General features: G+C 40.0%; 1 protein-coding gene across 2 annotated transcripts in view; it reads right to left on the bottom strand.

The window, feature by feature from the left end:
- Positions 1 to 19,235, bottom strand: part of TTC21B (tetratricopeptide repeat domain 21B) — a 124,575-nt gene extending 105,340 nt beyond the window's left edge. For both annotated transcript variants that reach the window (XM_055398931.2, XM_088829848.1), the window contains exons 1-6: positions 19,093 to 19,235; positions 13,042 to 13,171; positions 12,842 to 12,952; positions 6,528 to 6,694; positions 4,098 to 4,220; positions 1,149 to 1,306 (exon numbers count right to left, since the gene is read on the bottom strand). In XM_055398931.2, the coding sequence (XP_055254906.1) occupies positions 1,149 to 1,306; positions 4,098 to 4,220; positions 6,528 to 6,694; positions 12,842 to 12,952; positions 13,042 to 13,171; positions 19,093 to 19,113 (710 nt within the window). In that variant the 5' untranslated portion in view covers positions 19,114 to 19,235. The remainder of the gene's footprint in view (positions 1 to 1,148; positions 1,307 to 4,097; positions 4,221 to 6,527; positions 6,695 to 12,841; positions 12,953 to 13,041; positions 13,172 to 19,092) is intronic.
- Positions 19,236 to 19,440: the final 205 nt, after the last annotated feature.

A 19,440-nucleotide genomic window follows, 5' to 3' on the forward strand; every position in this document is an offset into this window, starting at 1 on the left:
AAGCATTTATCCAACTTTTCCTATATGAACTGTAACATTAGATAATGAACCAGCAGAAGTTTTTCTTTATACGAGTATTCTAACTAAGAAATGCAGAAAGAAAGAGATAATCTTACTATAAGCCTAAACCAAGTACCTAAGTATTAAGCATGAATTGCTACTAATATCACACAAAAAAGAGGCAAGCAGAGATTATGTCTGTTTGATGGAAGAACACATCAATACTTGTGAATTAACTCAGACAAAAACAAGTATTGAATGTGAATCTAACCAGGCCTCTGGATCCATCAACAATTTATTGGAAAAACAGTATAAGCAACAAGTTATACGCTAATACGGCACACAATCAATACAATTCCTATCATGGAATACCTGCTGGATAAAAATCCTGGTTTCATTAACTTAACAGTAAGAAGAGAAAGAAGAGACTGCTGGAGAGAAAGAAGGAAAAGCAGAGAGGGAAGAAGAGAGAGGCAACCATCCAAGGCCCTCAGACTTCAGAAGAAAAACTAAAATCTTTACAATGGTGAACAACCCTTCACAGCCTGGCACCCCTTCTCCTTCCCACCCACTGTTCTGAGGTTACCGCCTAGTCATCTTGCTCCTTCCCACCCTTAACCATATGACATGGACTCTTGCCTCAGGGACTTTGCACTTGCGTTTCCCTCTGTCTGCAACCTTCTCTGGAATGTTTGCAAGCTTGCTCCCTCTATCAAGGGCCATCTTCTCAGAGGCCTTCCATGATCAGCTGATAAAATTGAAGCCCTTCCCCCAACTCCCTGTTTCACTTTAGAGCTTTACTTTTGCTCCATTGAGCTTATAATTTTCTAGCACACTACAAAATTTCTTATTTGTTTACTTATTACATGGTTCCTCTCATTTGAATATAAGCTTCATGAGGTCTGTAATTATTGTCCTTCTGAACCTTAAAGAGTGTCTTAGAATAGCTACTCAGGTGTTAATATATATTTATGTAAATCAATAAATTCAGTCCTTAACAACAATGCAATATCAAGGTTTTCTTCAATTCTATATTATTTGAAAAAAATCAAATTGAAAATATAAGAGAAAAGTACACATAGATTTTCTTTTTTTCTTGAAATTAAAACCAGACTCAAAGATATCTGTGAGATCTTGTGTTACTTAACCTCTGTGCTATCTCAACCGTCTGGTCCCAGTCCTGCAAGGCTAGTTGTAGTTTCATTTTCTTTACAAAAGCCGGAAGGAAACTTGGAAAATTCATGATGATCTGGTTCACAGTCTCCAGAGCACCTGAATAATTCTGGCGCATCTCAAGGCATTGTGCCTAATGGGAGAAAAAAGTAAAAAGTGACATCAAAACTGTGATCATATACACTTAGGTTCTCACAGCAGGTGAGGTAGAATTCTAGTATTTAACATTTCCTATATTTTTGCTTTCTGACCTTTCTGTAAGGAATAGTTATCACTTCTATATTCAGAAAAGTAAGTTTTAATCAAACAAAATTTTGAAACATCACACAGAATCAGAATATTTTATACAATGTGATTTTGTTTTAAAATTCACTTTTAAATAACAGAAATATAATTATAGGATAAAAATTTTGAAGCATATATCAAAAAGAATGTATTAATAACAGAAAAATTATCTTTTAGAATAAAATATTTCCAGGATATCTGTCAGTAGCATCTAAAACTAAGAAATTTTTATCTTTTTAAAAAAATTACCTTCAGCCTTAAGAAAATTTGAGAGAGAAGCAATATAAATTGCGAAACTATCTCAATATTTTCACTTCTAAGAATTACCTTAAAGACATAACTGGATATTTATGGCAGAATTATTTACAATAGAAAAAGTTAAAGTAACCCAAAATTTGGCCACATAGGGTTAAATGACAGCGTATTTATTCAATAAGATTTCAGGTACCATTAAAGGTCATTATGTTAATTTGTAGATCTATATTTATGAAACAAAGAGATGTCATTTACAATATAATAAGTTTACCTGGTTATCTCCAATGCTGATATTTATTTTTAATTCAGGTATTACTGTATTCTAAAATTTTTCTACAATGTACATTAAATTACTTTCATGGTCAGAAAATATAAATCTACAAATATAGTCTGTGCTTTAAGAACAGATGATGAGGCCTATTTATCATATATCAGATTTTTAAAAACGTGTTACTGAATCCCCTTCAGGAATAAATTTAGTCCTAGAATATCTCAGTTCAAAATGAGCATCTGCCTCAACAGATGCACAGTATAACTGCAATACATTCCTGAAATCAGTTTGAGATTATATTCCCACAGAATTAAAAGAAAAGTGTGAGAACCATCCAATGATGCCATTGACTGCATCAAAATAAAGTATTTAAACTTCTCAATGGCATACAGTAATAGCAAAGAAGAATAAAGATAATTTTTAAAAATATATAGACACCTTTGGAATCTGTCTGAATAGCTGGTAACTTAAAATAACAAAATTATGCCAACAGAGCACATCTAGTTCTTCCTTAGACCATTACCTCCCACATGAATGCAACATACCATATTAAATGAAACTAAATTTGCTATATAATTGGTTTATATCATTCCTGGTTGGAATTCAACTAATGCGAGCCTCTGGCTGAATGAACTGAAAAATACATACATAATTGGAACGGGTTATAGCAGAAAAAGAATTTAAACCAGTCTAAAAAGTATTAGAGGAAAAGGGAAAATCCTCCTAAGTTGCTTATATTAACACTTGAAATAGCCCTACCTGAGAAGATTATCTACTAGCTTTGCTTTAAGGACTAGAGCGGAACAGAAATGATACAGAAAAACTTAAAAAAAAAACAAAACACCTCGCTATATACCCATAAGCTCTAGCAGTGCCATTAGGCAAAACCGGAGTCCAATCAGTATGAACTCTAGTTGTCCTGATGACAAGCATCTGAACAAGCTCACTAGCCATGGAAATTGACAAGAGCAATGTAGGGACATTGGCAGTAGCCAAGACACTAATAATCCTCTTTTTCTTTTTTATCCCCTCCCCCTAGTTGCTAATTTAATAGACTGAAGGGAAAGGCTACCCACTCCAGTATTCTGGCCAGGAGAATTCCATGGACTGTATAGTCTATGGGGTCGCAAAGAGTCGGACACGACTGAGCGACTTTCACTTTCACTTCACTTTCATCATATAAATTTAGTGTCTTTTTGCTGAAATTTAAAAAAAAAAATTTAAGGCATTCGAGGTCATCAATGGGATTGAAAAAAGAGTCCAAATTAAACACTTCCACCCAATGATTTCTAATGACTTTGCCACTTGGTTATCCCTCCCAATGTATGGGTAAGAGAGATCGTGTTATTTCTCTTTTCGTTGGCTGCCAACCTGCCCCATTCAAAGCAAGAGCCAAGGGCTTTACAGAAGCAGCCAGCCTCTCGTCCCATCCCATCCACGCCCACCTGCCCTGACACTCGCCTTCTTTCCCGCACTCCTTCACTCCTCTCCCCTTCACTCATTCTGCTTCAGCCTCCAGACTAGAGGAACATGCCTTGAGGTATATGAACTCTCTACTCATCTATTGGTAATGCTCTCCCTAGGGGTCCACATGCCTTTAAACCTCACCTCCTATACATCTTTGCTCCAATGTCACTTTCTCTGACGACATCATTTAAAACTGCTTTCATACCCCACTTGTACTTCTTGCTCCATATTCTTCCATTATACTTATCACCTTCTGATATACTACATAACTCACTTCGTTTACTGTCTCTCTCCACCAGTAGAACATAAGCCTCATAAAAGAAAGACATTTTATCTTGCTCAGGGTGTCCCTAGTGTGTAGTGATGCCTCACACATATTAAGACACATCACAGATGTCTGGTGAGTAAATAATATAGGAACCCGACAACTAACAAGAGCAACAACGAAAATAATTGAAACTGACCCAGGATTCAAGAATTTGGAAGTGCTTTTCCCTCGTTTACTGTTCATCATCCCATACAAATGCAGTTGAGAGTTGAAAGTAACACTTAAAACCATCATTTTGAGCTACTTAGTTTTGTTGGGTTTCAGATATATTACAAATAAATTTTAAAACATCATTTTATTAATCTAACTCCAACTCACCTTACCCAGAAGAGCAAAAATATCATTCCCATCTTGCAATCCCTCTTCAAAGTATCTTAATGCTTTTTTAGTGTAAGGTTCTTTTCTTCCTGTAATATCAAGCCATGCTCTCAAAACCTGTCCCTGTAAAACAAATAATTCTAATATTTCATTTTTTCTTGGAAATGAAAGAAACAAACGCTGGAGCTAAACTCCACATCATTCTTATTTGGAATCAGTAACAAAAATCTCTCTATTGAATAATCTTATAAAAAATAAAACTACAATAAAATCACTTTCAAGCCCTTGCCAGCCTAGAGTCTTGAGAACCATTATTAATTTCAGTCTTTAAGATTACTACTATAGTCAGTATTAATATGAAGAAGTTTGTAAAATATTCTATTAATGCTGCTGCTGCTAAGTTGCTTCAGTCGTGTCCGGCTCTGTGTGACCCCATAGACGTCAGCCCACCAGGCTCTGCTGTCCCTGGGATTCTCCAGGCAAGAACACTGGAGTGGGTTACCATTTCCTTCTCCAATGCATGAAAGTGAAAAGTGAAAGTGAAGTCGCTCAGTCGTGTCCAACTCTTAGCGACCCCATGGACTGCAGCCTACCAGGCTCCTCCGCCCACGGGATTTTCCAGGCAAGAGTACTGGAGTGGGTTGCCATTGCCTTCTCTTCCATTAATGCTAAATAACCAATATTTTTACATGGGGCTTTGCTAATAAACTATTATTAATAATTGTTAAACATGTAATTCAGTACATAAATAAGAATTTGTTACTTTTTTGGAGGAAACAGACCAAATGAAATAAGAAAAGGAATTAGTTCCTTGTTTCACATTTATTAAATATTAAGATAATTTGGCAGCTATCTCATTCTCTGTGACTAGTCCAGTGAGAGTCAAATAAAAGGATAAAATGGCCTCAGTTCAGTTCAGTTGCTCAGTCGTGTCCGACTCTCCGCGACCCCATTTAAAAATGAAGCAGTCATGAACACTTACCTTCAAAAATGTTAGTAAGCCAATGGGCTGTAAGGTTTATAGGATTAGAAATAAGATGGATACTCATATATTATTTTTCTTTTTAATGCCATATAAAAATTATGAAATCTGCTCCTCTGTCAAAAAAAATTCTAGGTGAATTACTAAACCGTCTAAATCTTTAACTAAGATCATATTTATGTCCCTGTATTACACCTGAAAAGACAGGTAAGAATTCTTAAACACTGCTACTTCTACTCACTAGATCACTGTCCTTATTTGAATTGTTTCAAACTTGTAGATGATTCCCAACCTTTATTTCTAGTCCAACACCTCTTCTAATTTTTTCTCTTCTTTCCAAAAGTTCATCTACTGTCTCCATCTCACTGTTCTACCAGTGCCTGAAATATAGAATGTCTAAAGGCAAACACATCACCTCTCTCCAAGACTACCTTCTCATCCCAATGTATTTTCTATCCGCATTAACTGGTCTCTGAATTGTCCAGGCTTAAAACTTCAGAGAGACATCCTTGATATCTGACACCTCAGTATCTTTCCTGCACTATTTATAATAAGTTGTAAATTCCTGTAGGTATTTGATAATTCTCAAGGTCCTATTCACTGTAAAATTTTAGTGTAGGTCCTTAAAACCTTTTGCAGAAAGTACTACCTTTGCAAAGGGACCTGAATTCTGGTTTCTTCCCAGGCCAGTTCATCCTGTAAACCTTTCCTAAATTCATATTCTGAATTTTCTGATTTTTAAAGTATCACTGACATGATTAAAAATCTTCAGTGACCCTTAATGCATACCAAATTAGATACAAATATTTGTATCTATCCATCAAGATCCTTCAATCTGTCCCAATCTACTTTTCCAACCTTTTCTTCCATTCTCTTCTGTTTACCCTAAACTCTGGTCAGATGTGAGGTTCTCACTGTACCCAGAACCTACACGTCTCCTTATTTTCCTTATTTCCATATTATCTCCCATGTTGGGGATATCTACTTCCCTTTTCCATAATCTATGCTGGTGGAAACTGTATCCATCTTTCAAATTTTAGCTGAAATACTATTTCCTTCAAGACATTCTTCTTCATTCTCCTAACATTTATGTAATGGGTGAACAGTGCCAGGCACAAAGTAAATGAGCAATAAATGCTAATTAATATTTCCCTGCACATTGTAATCACACTTTTCATTCCATTTGTCAATTTTCTCATAATATTAACTGGGTATGTGAAAGGACAGGAAGGAAGGGAGGGAAGGAAGCAGGAAGGGATCTTGTCAAGAGCTAACAGACTGCATTAAAAAAAGCTACCTAAGAAAACCAGAATTTTATAAAATATTAAAAAAAAGTTGTTACTTATAAAGTGAGCATAGAGTGGGCAATAACAAAGAATATCACTGAATATATAAATAACATTAAGCTTTCTTTAATGATACTATTTCAAAATATGAAAATCAGCTACCTCTTTATTCCCATTTGATATCTTGATCATTCGGTCAATATATTCTCTCGCTTTATCATGCCGACCAATGTGCCACAAAAACAAGCCTGCATGGTACAAAACTTTTGGTCCAGCTCCTTTACGCTGCTCTTTTACTCTGGCATCTGACTCGAGAATAGCTTCTCTATCTGGGAGAGGGAAAAAACACATTAAGTGAAAATTAAATTCTAGATCAAGAGTTTATGATAGGTCAGATGATTAAAGGCAGAGAATATAGTTCTCCTCTTTATAGCAACACTAGTAGAAATAAACGCAAGAAATATGCAAGCCCCAAAATCTGCAGATGGTGACTGTAGCCATGAAATTAAAAGATGCTTGCTCCTTGGGAGAAAAGTTATGACCAACCTAGACAGCATACTAAAAAGCAGAGACATTACTTTGCCAACAAAGGTCCGTCTAGTCAAGGCTGTGGTTTTTCCAGTAGTCATATATGGATGTGAGAGTTGGACTATAAAGAAAGCTGAGCACTGAAGAATTGATGCTTTTGAACTGTGGTGTTGGAGAAGACTCTTGAGAGTCTCTTGCACAGCAAGGAGATCCAACCAGTCCATCCTAAAGGAAATCAGTCCTGAATATTCATTGGAAAGACTGAAAGACTGATTTTCCGCTGAAGCTGAAACTCTAATACTTTGACCACTGGATGCAAAGAACTGACTCACTGGAAAAGACCCTGATGCTGGGAAAGATTAAAGGCGGGAGGAAACGAGGATGACAGAGGATGAGATGGTTGGATGGCATCACCAACTCAATGGACATAAGCTTGAGTAAACTCTGGGAGTTGGTGATGAACAGGGAGGCCTGGCATGCTGCAGTCCATGGGGTTGCAAAGAGTAGGACACAATTCAGTAACTGAACTGAACTAAGTAATTTAAAATTTCCTAGTAGCTACAGGGAAGTAAAAAGAAAGACGCAAAATTGACTTTAATAATATTTTTATTTAACCCATTATATCCAAATGATCATTTCATTTGGATTTGAAATTAAGAAGATAATTTCCTTTTTTTCCCTTCTTTCTAAATTCTGATATGCACTTTACACAAAGCACACCTCAATTAAGATGCTAAATTTTCTTCAGAAAATCTTAATATATACTTAGATTTCATAAAATTTATTTGGAAAAAACACAATCATATATTCATCAAAAACATATTTCTAACAACTGAATCAACTACCAGTAAAAGAAAATTAATTAAATTTAAAATTCATATCCTCAAGTAAGACACATTTCAAATTCTCTACAGCCATGTGGAGCTAACAACTACTGTGACCACACTGCCATTCTACAGTTTATATCATTCTTAAGACATAAAAAATAAGTTAGTAATGACTCTAATATAGGACAATTATTAAGGGAAAATCCAGAACTAGTAGTCAAATTACCCTAATTCTTAATCAAATTCTAAAACATATGTCAGGCTGCTGTCATAGGCCAATGAAAAGTGGTATAATTACTGCTACTTATAGAGTTTAATGGGCTTCCCAGGTGGCGCTAATGGTAAAGAATCTGCCTGCCAAAGCAGGAGAAACAAGACACGTGGGTTCAATCCCTGGTTGCTAAGATCCCCTGGAGAAGAGAATGGCTACACACTCTAGTACTCTTGCTTGGAGAATCTAATGGGTAGAGGAACCTGACGGGCTAGAGTCCATGGGGTCACAAAAGAGACCAATATGACTGAGTGACTTCTAGAACTCTAATCACTTCTAATTAATCTGTAATATATGTGCTTAGGACACAAATGTCAGTTAGATCCAAATCCTGGGTTGAATCAGAGTGTGAATCAGTCAGGTAACAGGAAAAAGAAATGTGAAAGTTGAGGGTTAAGATTCTAACAGACTATCTTATCTTACCTTGGAAATGGCTACCAAGGTAAGGTACAACTTAAGTGTAACTCTAGTGATATACACTTAAATGCAGGATTCAGTTCAGTTGCTCAGTCGTGTCCGACTCTCCGCGACCCCATGAATCACAGCACGCCAGGCCTCCCTGTCCATCACCAACTCCCGGAGTTCACTCAAACTCATGTCCATAGAGTCGGTGATGCCATCCAGCCATCTCATTCTCTGTCGTCTCCTTCTCCTCCCACCCCCAACCTTTCCCAGCATCAGAGTCTTTTCCAGTGAGTCAACTCATCGCATGAGGTGGCCAAAGTATTGCAGTTTCAGCTTTAGCATCAGTCCTTCTAATGAACACCCAGGACTGATCTCCTTTAGAATGGACTGGTTGGATCTCCTTGCAGTACAGGGACTCTCAAGAGTCTTCTCCAGCACCACAGTTCAAAAGCATCAATTCTTCGGCGATCAGCTTTCTTCACAGTCCAACTCTCACATCCATACATGACCATAGGAAAAACCATAGCCTTGACTAGACGGACCTTGGTTGGCAAAGTAATGTCTCTGCTTTTTAATATACTATCTAGGTTGGTCATAACTTTCCTTCCAAGGAGTAAGCGTCTTTTAATTTCATGGCTGCAATCAGCATCTGCAGTGATTTTGGAGCCCAAAAAAATAAAGTCTGACACTGTTTCCACTGTTTTTCCATCTATTTCCCATGAAGTGATGGGACCAGATTTTTGTTTTCTGAATGTTGAGCTTCAAGCCAACCTTTTCACTCTCTTCTTTCACTTTCATCAAGAGGCTTTTGAGTTCCTCTTCACTTTCTGCCATAAGGGTGGTGTCATCTGCATATCTGAGGTTATTGATATTTCTCCTGGCAATCTTGATTCCAGCTTGTGCTTCTTCCAGCCCAGCGTTCCTCATGATGTACTCTGCATATAAGTTAAATAAGCAAGGTGACAAGATACAGCCTTGACGTACTCCTTTTCCTATTTGGAACCAGTCTGTTGTTCAATGTCCAGTTCTGACTGTTGCTTCCTGACCTGCATACAGGTTTCTCAAGAGGCAGGTCAGGTGGTCTGGTATTCCCATCTCTTTCAGAATTTTCCACAGTTTATTGTGATCCACACAGTCAAAGGCTTTGGCATAGTCAATGAAGCAGAAATAGATGTTTTTCTGGAACTCTTTTGCTTTCTCCATGATCCAGCGGATGTTGGCAGTTTGATCTCTGGTGCCTCTTTCTTTTCTAAAACCTGCTTGAACATCTGGGAGTTCACGGTTCACGTATTGCTGAAGCCTGGCTTGGAGAATTTTGAGCATGACTTTACCAGCGTGTGAGATGAGTGCAATTGTGTGGTAGTTTGAGCATTCTTTGGCATTGCCTTTCTTCGGGATTGGAATGAAGACTGACCTTTTCCAGTCCTGTGGCCACTGCTGAGTTTTCCAAATTTGCTGGCATATTGAGTGCAGCACTTTCACAGCATCATCTTTCAAGATCTGAAATAGCTCAACTGGAATTCCATCACCTCCACTAGCTTTGTTCGTAGTGATGCTTTCTAAGGCCCACTTGACAAGGTACAATTCTTTGAATTTAGGAAACAAAATCGCATTCCGGAGGGCCAGACTGCTTGGCAAGATATCCCTTCTGCCCAGCACACCCATGGAACACCTTCAGAAGTTTTCATCAGAGTCGCGATACAGAAACAGAACTTATTAGGGCAGAAGCAGGCATTGCACCTTCCTGCCTACATTTCCATCAAGCGGAGAATCAGTTAGCTCACAAAGCTGGCTCTTGCCAGATATCAGCTCCAGTTCTTAATGCATCACAGCCTTTTCATAACCAGGGCTTTCATCAATAATCAGGAAGAATGTACAGGAACAATCTAGGCCCTTTCTCAGGGAGACTGACAGGCTTCTGGGCCTCTCCTGAGTTCAAGCCCACTCATGATCATCTATGCAAAGTCGAGGGAGGACTCAGGTGTCTAAACAATACTTCTGCCTCCATATTTTTAGTGTCCTAGAAACCACATTTTGCAACAGAACCAGTACTCTTGGGAATAACCAATTAAATGACAACTCGTTTCAAGGAAGAAAATATTTTGTTACTTTTCTTTTTTTAGTCTTACTGACTACATTAGCTTTCCTATGCAAACTCTGCTCCAGCCATACACACTCCTGCTGGAGTACAGAGAAAGGGGGATCCAGAGAGGATCCTAATCCTGAACCATTTTGACATATTTGCCCACCAAGTTCTCCTGACAGATATGCTTTATACTCAAACCCTAGCTATCCTTCCAAGACAAGATCATTCTCCAATTCCACAAAGCCCTCTCTGCCTACTGCTATGGATAAACAGTACATGACATTTTCAATTACTTATGGATTCATCTGTTTTATTTTGTATCATTTTACTTAATAATAACATTAGTATTTAATCTTAGTGGGTTTAACATTTTCTTTCCCAACTAAATTATAAACTGATATGGCAGATCACTTTTTACAATTCTTGTGGCTCCTCTTCAGCAGTCCCCAATATTTTCAACACCAGGGACCAGTTCCAGGAAGATGATGTTACCACAAACTTGGAGGGGGCTGGTCTGGGAATGATTCAAGTGCATTACATACTGTGAAGAAGGCTGATCGCCGAAGAATCGATGCTTTTGAACTGTGGTGTTGGAGAAAACTCTTGAGAGTCCCTTATACTGCAAGGAGATCCAACCAGTCCATTCTGAAGGAGATCAATCCTGGATGTTCATTGGAGGGACTGATGCTAAAGCTGAAACTGCAATACTTTGGCCACCTCATGCGACGGGTTGACTCACTGGAAAAGACTCTGATGCTGGGAAAGGTTGGGGGCGGGAGGAGAAGGGGACGACGGAGAATGAGATGGCTGGATGGCATCACCGACTCTGTGGACATGGGTTTGAGTGTATTCCGGGAGTTGGTGATGGACAGGGAGGCCTGGCGTGCTGTTATTCATGGGGTCGCGGAGAGTCGGACACGACTGAGTGACTGAACTGAATTGAACTGAACTGAATACCACCACTGATCTGACAGGAGGTACTGGTCTACCACCCTAAGGTTGGGAACCCCTTGCTTTATCTGATATAGTCCCTTGCAGAAAGTATCTAGTTGTTAGATCTGCTTACAAGCTAAACATATTAAATAACATTTTATTGATATGTATATGTGTGGGAAGGATGTAAGTGATACTCTGATTAAGAAAAAACTGTTTTCTATTATTTTAAAAAATTCTATGACATTTGGTAAGTGTCTAATTACTTGAAACAAGATCTCTTTTTATGATGCTATTAGCTGTTACTAGATATGTATGGTTGAATACTATATTATTTCTTTGTTATTACCTAAAATTTTAATACTGTTTTGCCTCAGCCATTCAATTCAGTTCAGTTCAGTCACTCAGTCGTGTCCAACTCTTTGCGATCCCATGAATCACAGCACGCCAGGCCTCCCTGTCCATCACCAACTCCCGGAGTTCACTCAAACTCACATCCATCGAGTCAGTGATGCCATCTGGCCATCTCATTCTCTGTCGTCCCCTTCTCCTCCTGACCCCAATCCCTCCCAGCATCCGAGTCTTTTCCAGTGAATCAACTCTTTGCATGAGGTGGCCAAAGTATTGGAGTTTCAGCTTTAGCATCAGTCCTTCCAATGAACACCCAGGACTGATCTCTTTTAGAAGGGACTGGTTGGATCTCCTTGCAGTCCAAGGGATTCTCAAGAATCTTCTCCAACACCACAGTTCAAAAGCATCAATTCTTCGGCGATCAGCCCTCTTCACGGTCCAACTGTCACATCCATACATGACCACTGGAAAAACCATAGCCTTGACTAGACGGACCTTGGTTGGCAAAGACACACTAAATATTAAGACAGTTCACATAATTTTAATTGCTGGTTTACGTATAAAGTTCCTTATATAATCTAATCATATCTCCCAACCTACTACTGGATAAAAATTTACTGAATATCTTAAAAAGAGCTAGCCCCCTTGGGGGATATAAGAGCTTTTAAGAAGCTTATGATATAGTAGAAGAGAGGAAACGCATTTAACTATATATGCACACAAGTTAAAGTTGGCTGCTACAGAGTAATTTAGGTATACGCCTGTTTTGAGCTGTCCTTTTTCGGTTTAACCATTGCTAATACATGTTCACCTTTGCATTAATTCCAACAATTCCTACAGACTAATGAAACTTCTGCCATAGGATATAAGAAATATGAAAGCTAGAGAAGACTCATATTTCCTGTGCTTAATAAACTTAAGGTCTTGTTAGGATGATAAAACAAATATTGATATTAATAGTATCCACGGACAATATATAATACAGTATGAACAGACTGAAGGTTAAGGTAATTGACAAAAATCAAATTGAACTGAGTAGAAAAAACTGTGGAAGCATTATACTTAAATACTATACCTGGATTAGGGCTCATTTTATGAGCGTATATCAGTGCAATTAGAGAACAAAGTGATACATCTTGTTTATTTTTAATAGCCTCAAATTCTCGAAGAGCTTCTTGAATTTTACCTGAAAATCAAAACCACAAAGTGAAAAATTATTCTTGGTGCAAAACAAGAACTTAAAACCTGTGGAAGTGCTTAATAATTAGCACATACCTTCCATTAATGTAGCATAGGCGTGATAAAACCTGAAAACTGGGTCACTGCCATAGCTCTTCATTCCCTCACTGGCAACAAGCAACACATGGTGGAAATACCTCTCCTGACAGTAGTAATTAATCAAAGCCTAAAAGGAAATAAAGATAAAGAGAGATTCCAATGTTCTGAAATACTCTAACAAGCGGGCATTAATCTAAGATCTTGAATAATCTAAAACTTACTGTATTTTTTCTTCCAAGTTCCTTAAAATGTTGTTCAAGGCTAGCACTTAGTACTAAGAAATGTAGAACACAATGAACATAAGATTACTAAAATAACAATATTTTCTAATAATTTCAATCTTTTCCTCCTAAACGCTTTCTTAACAATATTGAAGTCAGAGTATTTTCAATTACAAAAAAAGTTAATGAAAGACTAGAGGTTTCTATCGCCAGACCATTCAGTTCAGTTCAGATGATTCACGACTGAACTGAACTGAAAACAAACAACACTTTGTTGCTATTTTGTTTTTGTAGCATCACAAAGTAACGACCTATTAAACCCAGCAATTTATTGTCAAAGACTATGTTTTCTGAGTTCCACAATAAATAAATAATTGTCAGTAAAACAAAGAACCTATTTTTTAAAGGAAATCACTCTTTCCAGGCTTTTTTCAAAATTATATTATTCATATACAAGGCAGAAAACTATCAGCTTTGCTAAATCGCTTCAGTGGTGTCTGCCTCTTTGGGACTCCATAGATTATAGCCCCCCAAGCTCCTCTGTCCATGGGATTCTCCAGGCAAGAGTACTGGAGTGGGTAGCCATTCTCTTCTCCAGGGGATTTTCCCAATCCAGGGATCAAACCTGTGTCTCTAATGTCTCCTGCATTGATAGGCAGGTTCTTTACCACTAGTGCCACCTGGGAAGCCCACTATCAGCTATGCTTTATACCATTTTTCTCAGGATCTTATCTAAGGCTTAGTTGCTAACCTAATCAAAGAGGGAAACCATATTCCATACTCCCCATCACTGAGATATACATGATTTCCTCCACGAACCAATTCAAAGGCCATTCCATACCTATCTAGTATGACTATTCAGCTGGCTCATCTGTGAGAAACACGAAGCACTCACTGACAGGGTTAAAATGAGTGTCTATACAGCTTCAGCCCCCTCCCGCACAGTCTACTGTCTCTGGAGGATTACAGTCTGAGTGCTTTTCTAGAATAGTCAGGCAAACGTCCTCTGTAACCTCCACTATGCTTCTCTCCTCTGGTTGCTGTTCTCTAGTCCCGTCTAGCCGGAGAAGGCAATGGCAAGCCACTCCAGTACTCTTGCCTAGAAAATCGCATGGACAGAGGAGCCTGGTGGGCTGCAGTCCATGGGGTCACTACTAGTCGGACACGACTGAGCGACTTCACTTTCACTTTTCACTTTCACACATAGGAGAAGGAAATGGCAGCCCACTCCAGTATTCTTGCCTGGAGAATCCCAGGGATGGGGGAGCCTGGTCGGCTGCCATCTATGGGGTCACACGGAGTCGGACACGACTGAAGCGACTTAGCAGCAGCATCAGCCCCCTCTAAGCCACAGTTTCTTCAAAGCATGATTCAGATGCCATTTCCAAGACCCCCACAGCACATCTCAGAAAAGTGCCCGTTTCCTCCAGAGCCTCTTCCCTAAGGCTGCAAGTGACTTTTTGGTTTGCCACAACTAAGGACACTTTGGGGGCTTCCCTGGTGGCTCAGATGGAGACTCAGGTTGGATCCTTGGGTTGGGAAGATCCCCTGAAAGAGGGCATGGCAACCCACTCTAGTATTCTTGCCTGGAGAATTCCACAGACAGAGGAGCCTGGTGGGTTACAGGCCACGGGACAGCAAAGAATTGGACACTTTTAATATCATCTACTTGATTTTCTGTCTAGCATTCAGTATCGCTGCTGCTGCTGCTAAATCACTTCAGTCGTATCCGACTCTGTGTGATCCCATAGATGGCAGCCCACCAGGCTCCCCCGTCCCTGGGATTCTCCAGACAAGAACACTGGAGTGGGTTGCCATTTCCTTCTCCAATGTGTGAAAGTGAAAAGTGAAAGCGAAGTCGCCCAGTCATGTCCGACCCCTAGCGACCCCATGGACTGCAGACTACCAGGCTCCTCCATCCATGGGATTTTCCAGGCAAGAGTACTGGAGTGGCTTGCCATTGCCTTCTCCTCAGTATCGCTAAGCACCTGTATAACTCTCCTGAAAGGCAGGGGCATGATAACATAAAAAGGACATGGATTTTAAAGTAAAAAGACCTGGTTTCAAATTTCTGGTCTATCTGACAGCACCTCAGTTTGCTCAAATGATAAAATGCTGGTAGCCATTTACATAACTCATAATTAATTGAGTTATCATATTCAATTCCTCCTGTTCAGGTGGGAAAAAAGTTCCTCCAAACTCCATATGCTGATGATATTAAAAAAAAAACAAAAACAGAAAAACGTGTCAAGACCTCTCATCGCAGCTCCAGATTTCTATTTTCAGTTTCTCCACCACCACCCAAGCCAGACACCTAGTCAGAAATTCTCTCTTCCTGTTTGCATATCCCCCTAAGTCTAACCAATCAGTAAGCTCCTCTGTTGCTCTAGTCTACTTCCCACTCCCTGTACCAATTTGTACTGTCTTGGTTCAGGTTAGGCTGTCCAGTCCAAAAACATTTACTGAGTGCCAGGCACTGGACAAAGTACAGTGACCATAAAAATGAACAAGACATGGTTCTTGTCCCAGAAAAGCCCCAGAAATGCTTAAAATTTTCAACTGAGACTATAATCTAAAGACTGTTTGACCACACATCTACAGTCAATTAATCTTCAACAAAGGAGGTAAGAATATGTTGGAGTTACAGATACATTGGAGAAAAGACCGTCTCTTCAGCAAGTGGTGCTGGGGAAGCTGAACAGTGGCATGTACAATGAAGTTAAACACAACCTCACACCACATATACAAAAAAACTCAATGACTTAAAAACTAAAAAATAAACATGACACCATAAGACTCCGAGAAGAGAACTGATGCAAAACATTCTCTGACATAAACCGTACCAATCATTTTCTTAGGTCAGTTTCCCAAGACAATACAAATAAAAGAAAAAATAAACAAATGGGACCAAATCAAACTTAAAAGTTTTTGTATAGCAAAGGAAATCATAAACAAAGTGAAAAGGCAACCTATGGACTGGGAGAAAATATTTGCAAAATATTTGCTTAATATCCAAAATATACAAACAGCTCATACAACTCAGAAACAACAAAATACCCCGAACAACCCAAATAGAAAAATGGGCACAAGACCTAAACAGACATTTCTCCACAGACAGACAGATGGCCAACAGACACATTAAAAGATGCTCAACACCGTTAATTATTACAGAAATGCAAATCAAAACTACAATATCACCTCACACTGGCCATCATTAAAAAGATCTACAAATAACAATTGCTGGAGAGAGTGTGGAGAAAAGGGAACCCTCCAACACTGTTGGTGGGACTGTAAGTTGGTGCAATCACTATGGAAAACAATATGGAGGTTACTCAAAAACTAAAAATAGTGTTGCCATATGATCCTGCAATCTCACTCCTGGGCATATATCTGGAGGAAACTGTAATTCAAAAAGGTACATATACCCCAATGTTCACAGCAGTACTATTTACAATAGCCAGGACATGGAAGTAACCTAAATGTCCATCGACAGAGGAATGGATAAAGAAAATGTCGTGTATATAAAATATACACACACACACATAACAGAATATTAGTAATGAAAATAATGCCATTTTGCAGCAACATGGATAAACCTAGAGGTTATCATACTAAGTGAAGTCAGAAAGATTAATAACATATGATATCACTTATACGTGGAATTAACATATAACACAAATGAACTTATTTATGATACAGAAACAGATTCACAGACAGAGAGGAGACTGGTGGTAACCAGGGAGGAAGGGAGATAGGGGAGAGATGGATTGGGAATTTGGAGTTGGCAGAAACTATAGAGAATGGATAAACAACAAGGTCCCTACTATAGTACAGGGAGCTACATTCAATATCCTGTGATAAACCACAATGGAAAACAATATGAAAAAGAATTAACTCATTTAATTATAAAGAATTAACTCAGTTAATGATAACTGAGTCACTTTGCTGTACACTAGAAATACAACATTGTTAATCAAGCATACTTCAGTAAAGCAAAGTTTTTAAAAGACTGAAATGTAGTGCAGCAAATGCAAGAAAAGAGCTTATAAACTGCTTTGGGAATGCAGGAGAGTGAGGGTGGGGTATGGGAGGATGGAAGAGTAAAATTCTTGGGGAGGACTTAGAAACTGATTCTATTCACAAACTCCTACTGCCTACATACATACTCTTACCTATTTCTCTTTCATGATTCATAAGGCAGTCGGCCAAAAAAGGAACTCAAACAACACAGAAGGCAGAATTGAACCTCAGCGGGATCCAGTGAGGATGGAGAGGACTAAACCATCCTCGTATGCTAGAGCGGGGACTGGCACACTGCGGCCTATGGGCCATATCTGGCCTTCTGCCTGTTTTCACACATCCAGCAAGTTAACATGTTCAAATGGTTGAGGAAAAAAAAGGGAAGAAAAATATAACATATGAAACTTACATGAAATTCAATTTTCAGTGTCTGTAAGTAAAGTTTTATTGGAACAAAGCCACGCTCATTTGCTTAAGTACTGTCTATGGCTGTTTTCATGCTATGAAGGCAGACTCAATACCACGGAGGCCCTATGGTCGATAATGCCTGAATGTGTACCACCTGGCCCATTATAGAGAAAGTTTGCCATTTCTAGAGGCTTGAGTAGAACTGGGATAATTGGAAGAGGAGGTTGGAGAAAAAGCTGGGGTCAAGAAGGACCTCCTATTGAATTGATTCTCTACTCTAAGTGTTAGACTAGAACATGCTAATAACAACACTTTTTAGCATGAGAAATGTTTTTATTGAAAAGTTCATTTAGGTGGCAATATGAAGAACAAATTTAACGGGACGGGGAAAGCTCCACAGGAAAATAAAGTTTCACACAAAAAAGCAAAAGACACTATCACTTGGCTAAGTGTTCTCCATCCACGCATCATCAGCATATACGCTACACACTGCAATCACCTGTATGGACTAACTCCTCCCCCCGTCAAATGTAGAAAGATTTGGGAGTGTTTTTCTTAGCTTTATTATTGCAGGGCTTATTATCTGCAGGGTTTATCATCTTCAGGGCTTAGAACAATGCTAGACACATGGGACACATTCAATAAACATTTGTTGAATTAATTTAATTAAGGTTTTCGCCAGCAATAGACTATAAAATGGGTGAAGGCGGGGCCTGTTCTATTAATTACCATCCTCAGTTTCAGTGGACACACAGTGAGCCCTCCTTTAACATGTGTTGAACAAGGGAATCCGTGAACAAATGAATGGAGATCATGATCCTAAAAAGTAACTTCTTTTATTTCCAAGTCTCATATCTGTTTTCGTATCATCATTTCTTAAGTGGATCGTCATTAAATATTTGCCGAAGAGATGCATCACTGATAAACAGAGAAGTTGTCGCTCAGTCGCTTAGTCGTGTCCGACCATCACCCGAAAATACTCCATTTTCAAGCCTATGTCTTTAATTGATTTCATAAAATCTTTTTGCTCCATTTGCCACCGCAGGTTGATTGTTGATACTAGTTTGCTGGAGTCCTTAAAAATCGCACCCCGGAGTCGTACTCGGTGTCATAAAGTAAACGTAAACACGACCAACGGGGTGGGACAAGCACAGTAACGGCAACTCGGAAAGCGGCGCGTGGGGAAGGCTGCCCGACGGGAAGATTCCTAAGCGGGGCCGGCGGAGGGAGGGCAGGTGACGGAAGCCACAGGCCGGCGCCCCGCACGCCGACACCCCGCCAGACGGCAGCGGGCCCCGCAAGTAACCGCGGCCTCGCCCGGTCGGCCCGCGCGCTTCCCCACGCCCCCGGCCCCTTGCCATCCCCGCCGGCCACAGGCGGCCGCGTCCTGCCCGCTCACCTTCAGCCCCTGCGAGTCCATGGCTTCCCCAAGGCCGGGCCGCAGGCCTCCCGACCCGGCGCCTGCCGAAGCCCGACAGCAGAGCCGGGGCTCGCGCCCTGCCGCCCAGGCCCGAGCTCGCGCGGGACGCGGCGGGAGCGGGGCGCGTCCGAGCCGCCATTGGCTGCCCGTGTGAGGGGGCGGGCCCTCGCGGCAGGGATTGCGGGTCCGGCGGGGACCTGCGGGGAGGGCTGCGGCCGGGGAGGCGGCCGTCCCCACCGATGCCCCGGCAGGCAGAGGAGGTCACACGCGGAAACGACCCCGGGAGGGCGCTGGGAGCGCGGTCCCAGGGTAAGGAATTAAAGAATG

Source organism: Moschus berezovskii, chromosome 2 (assembly GCF_049115385.1).
Source record: "Moschus berezovskii isolate FMDL1 chromosome 2, NW_MosBer_1.0, whole genome shotgun sequence".
Taxonomy (NCBI): Eukaryota; Metazoa; Chordata; class Mammalia; order Artiodactyla; family Moschidae; genus Moschus; species Moschus berezovskii.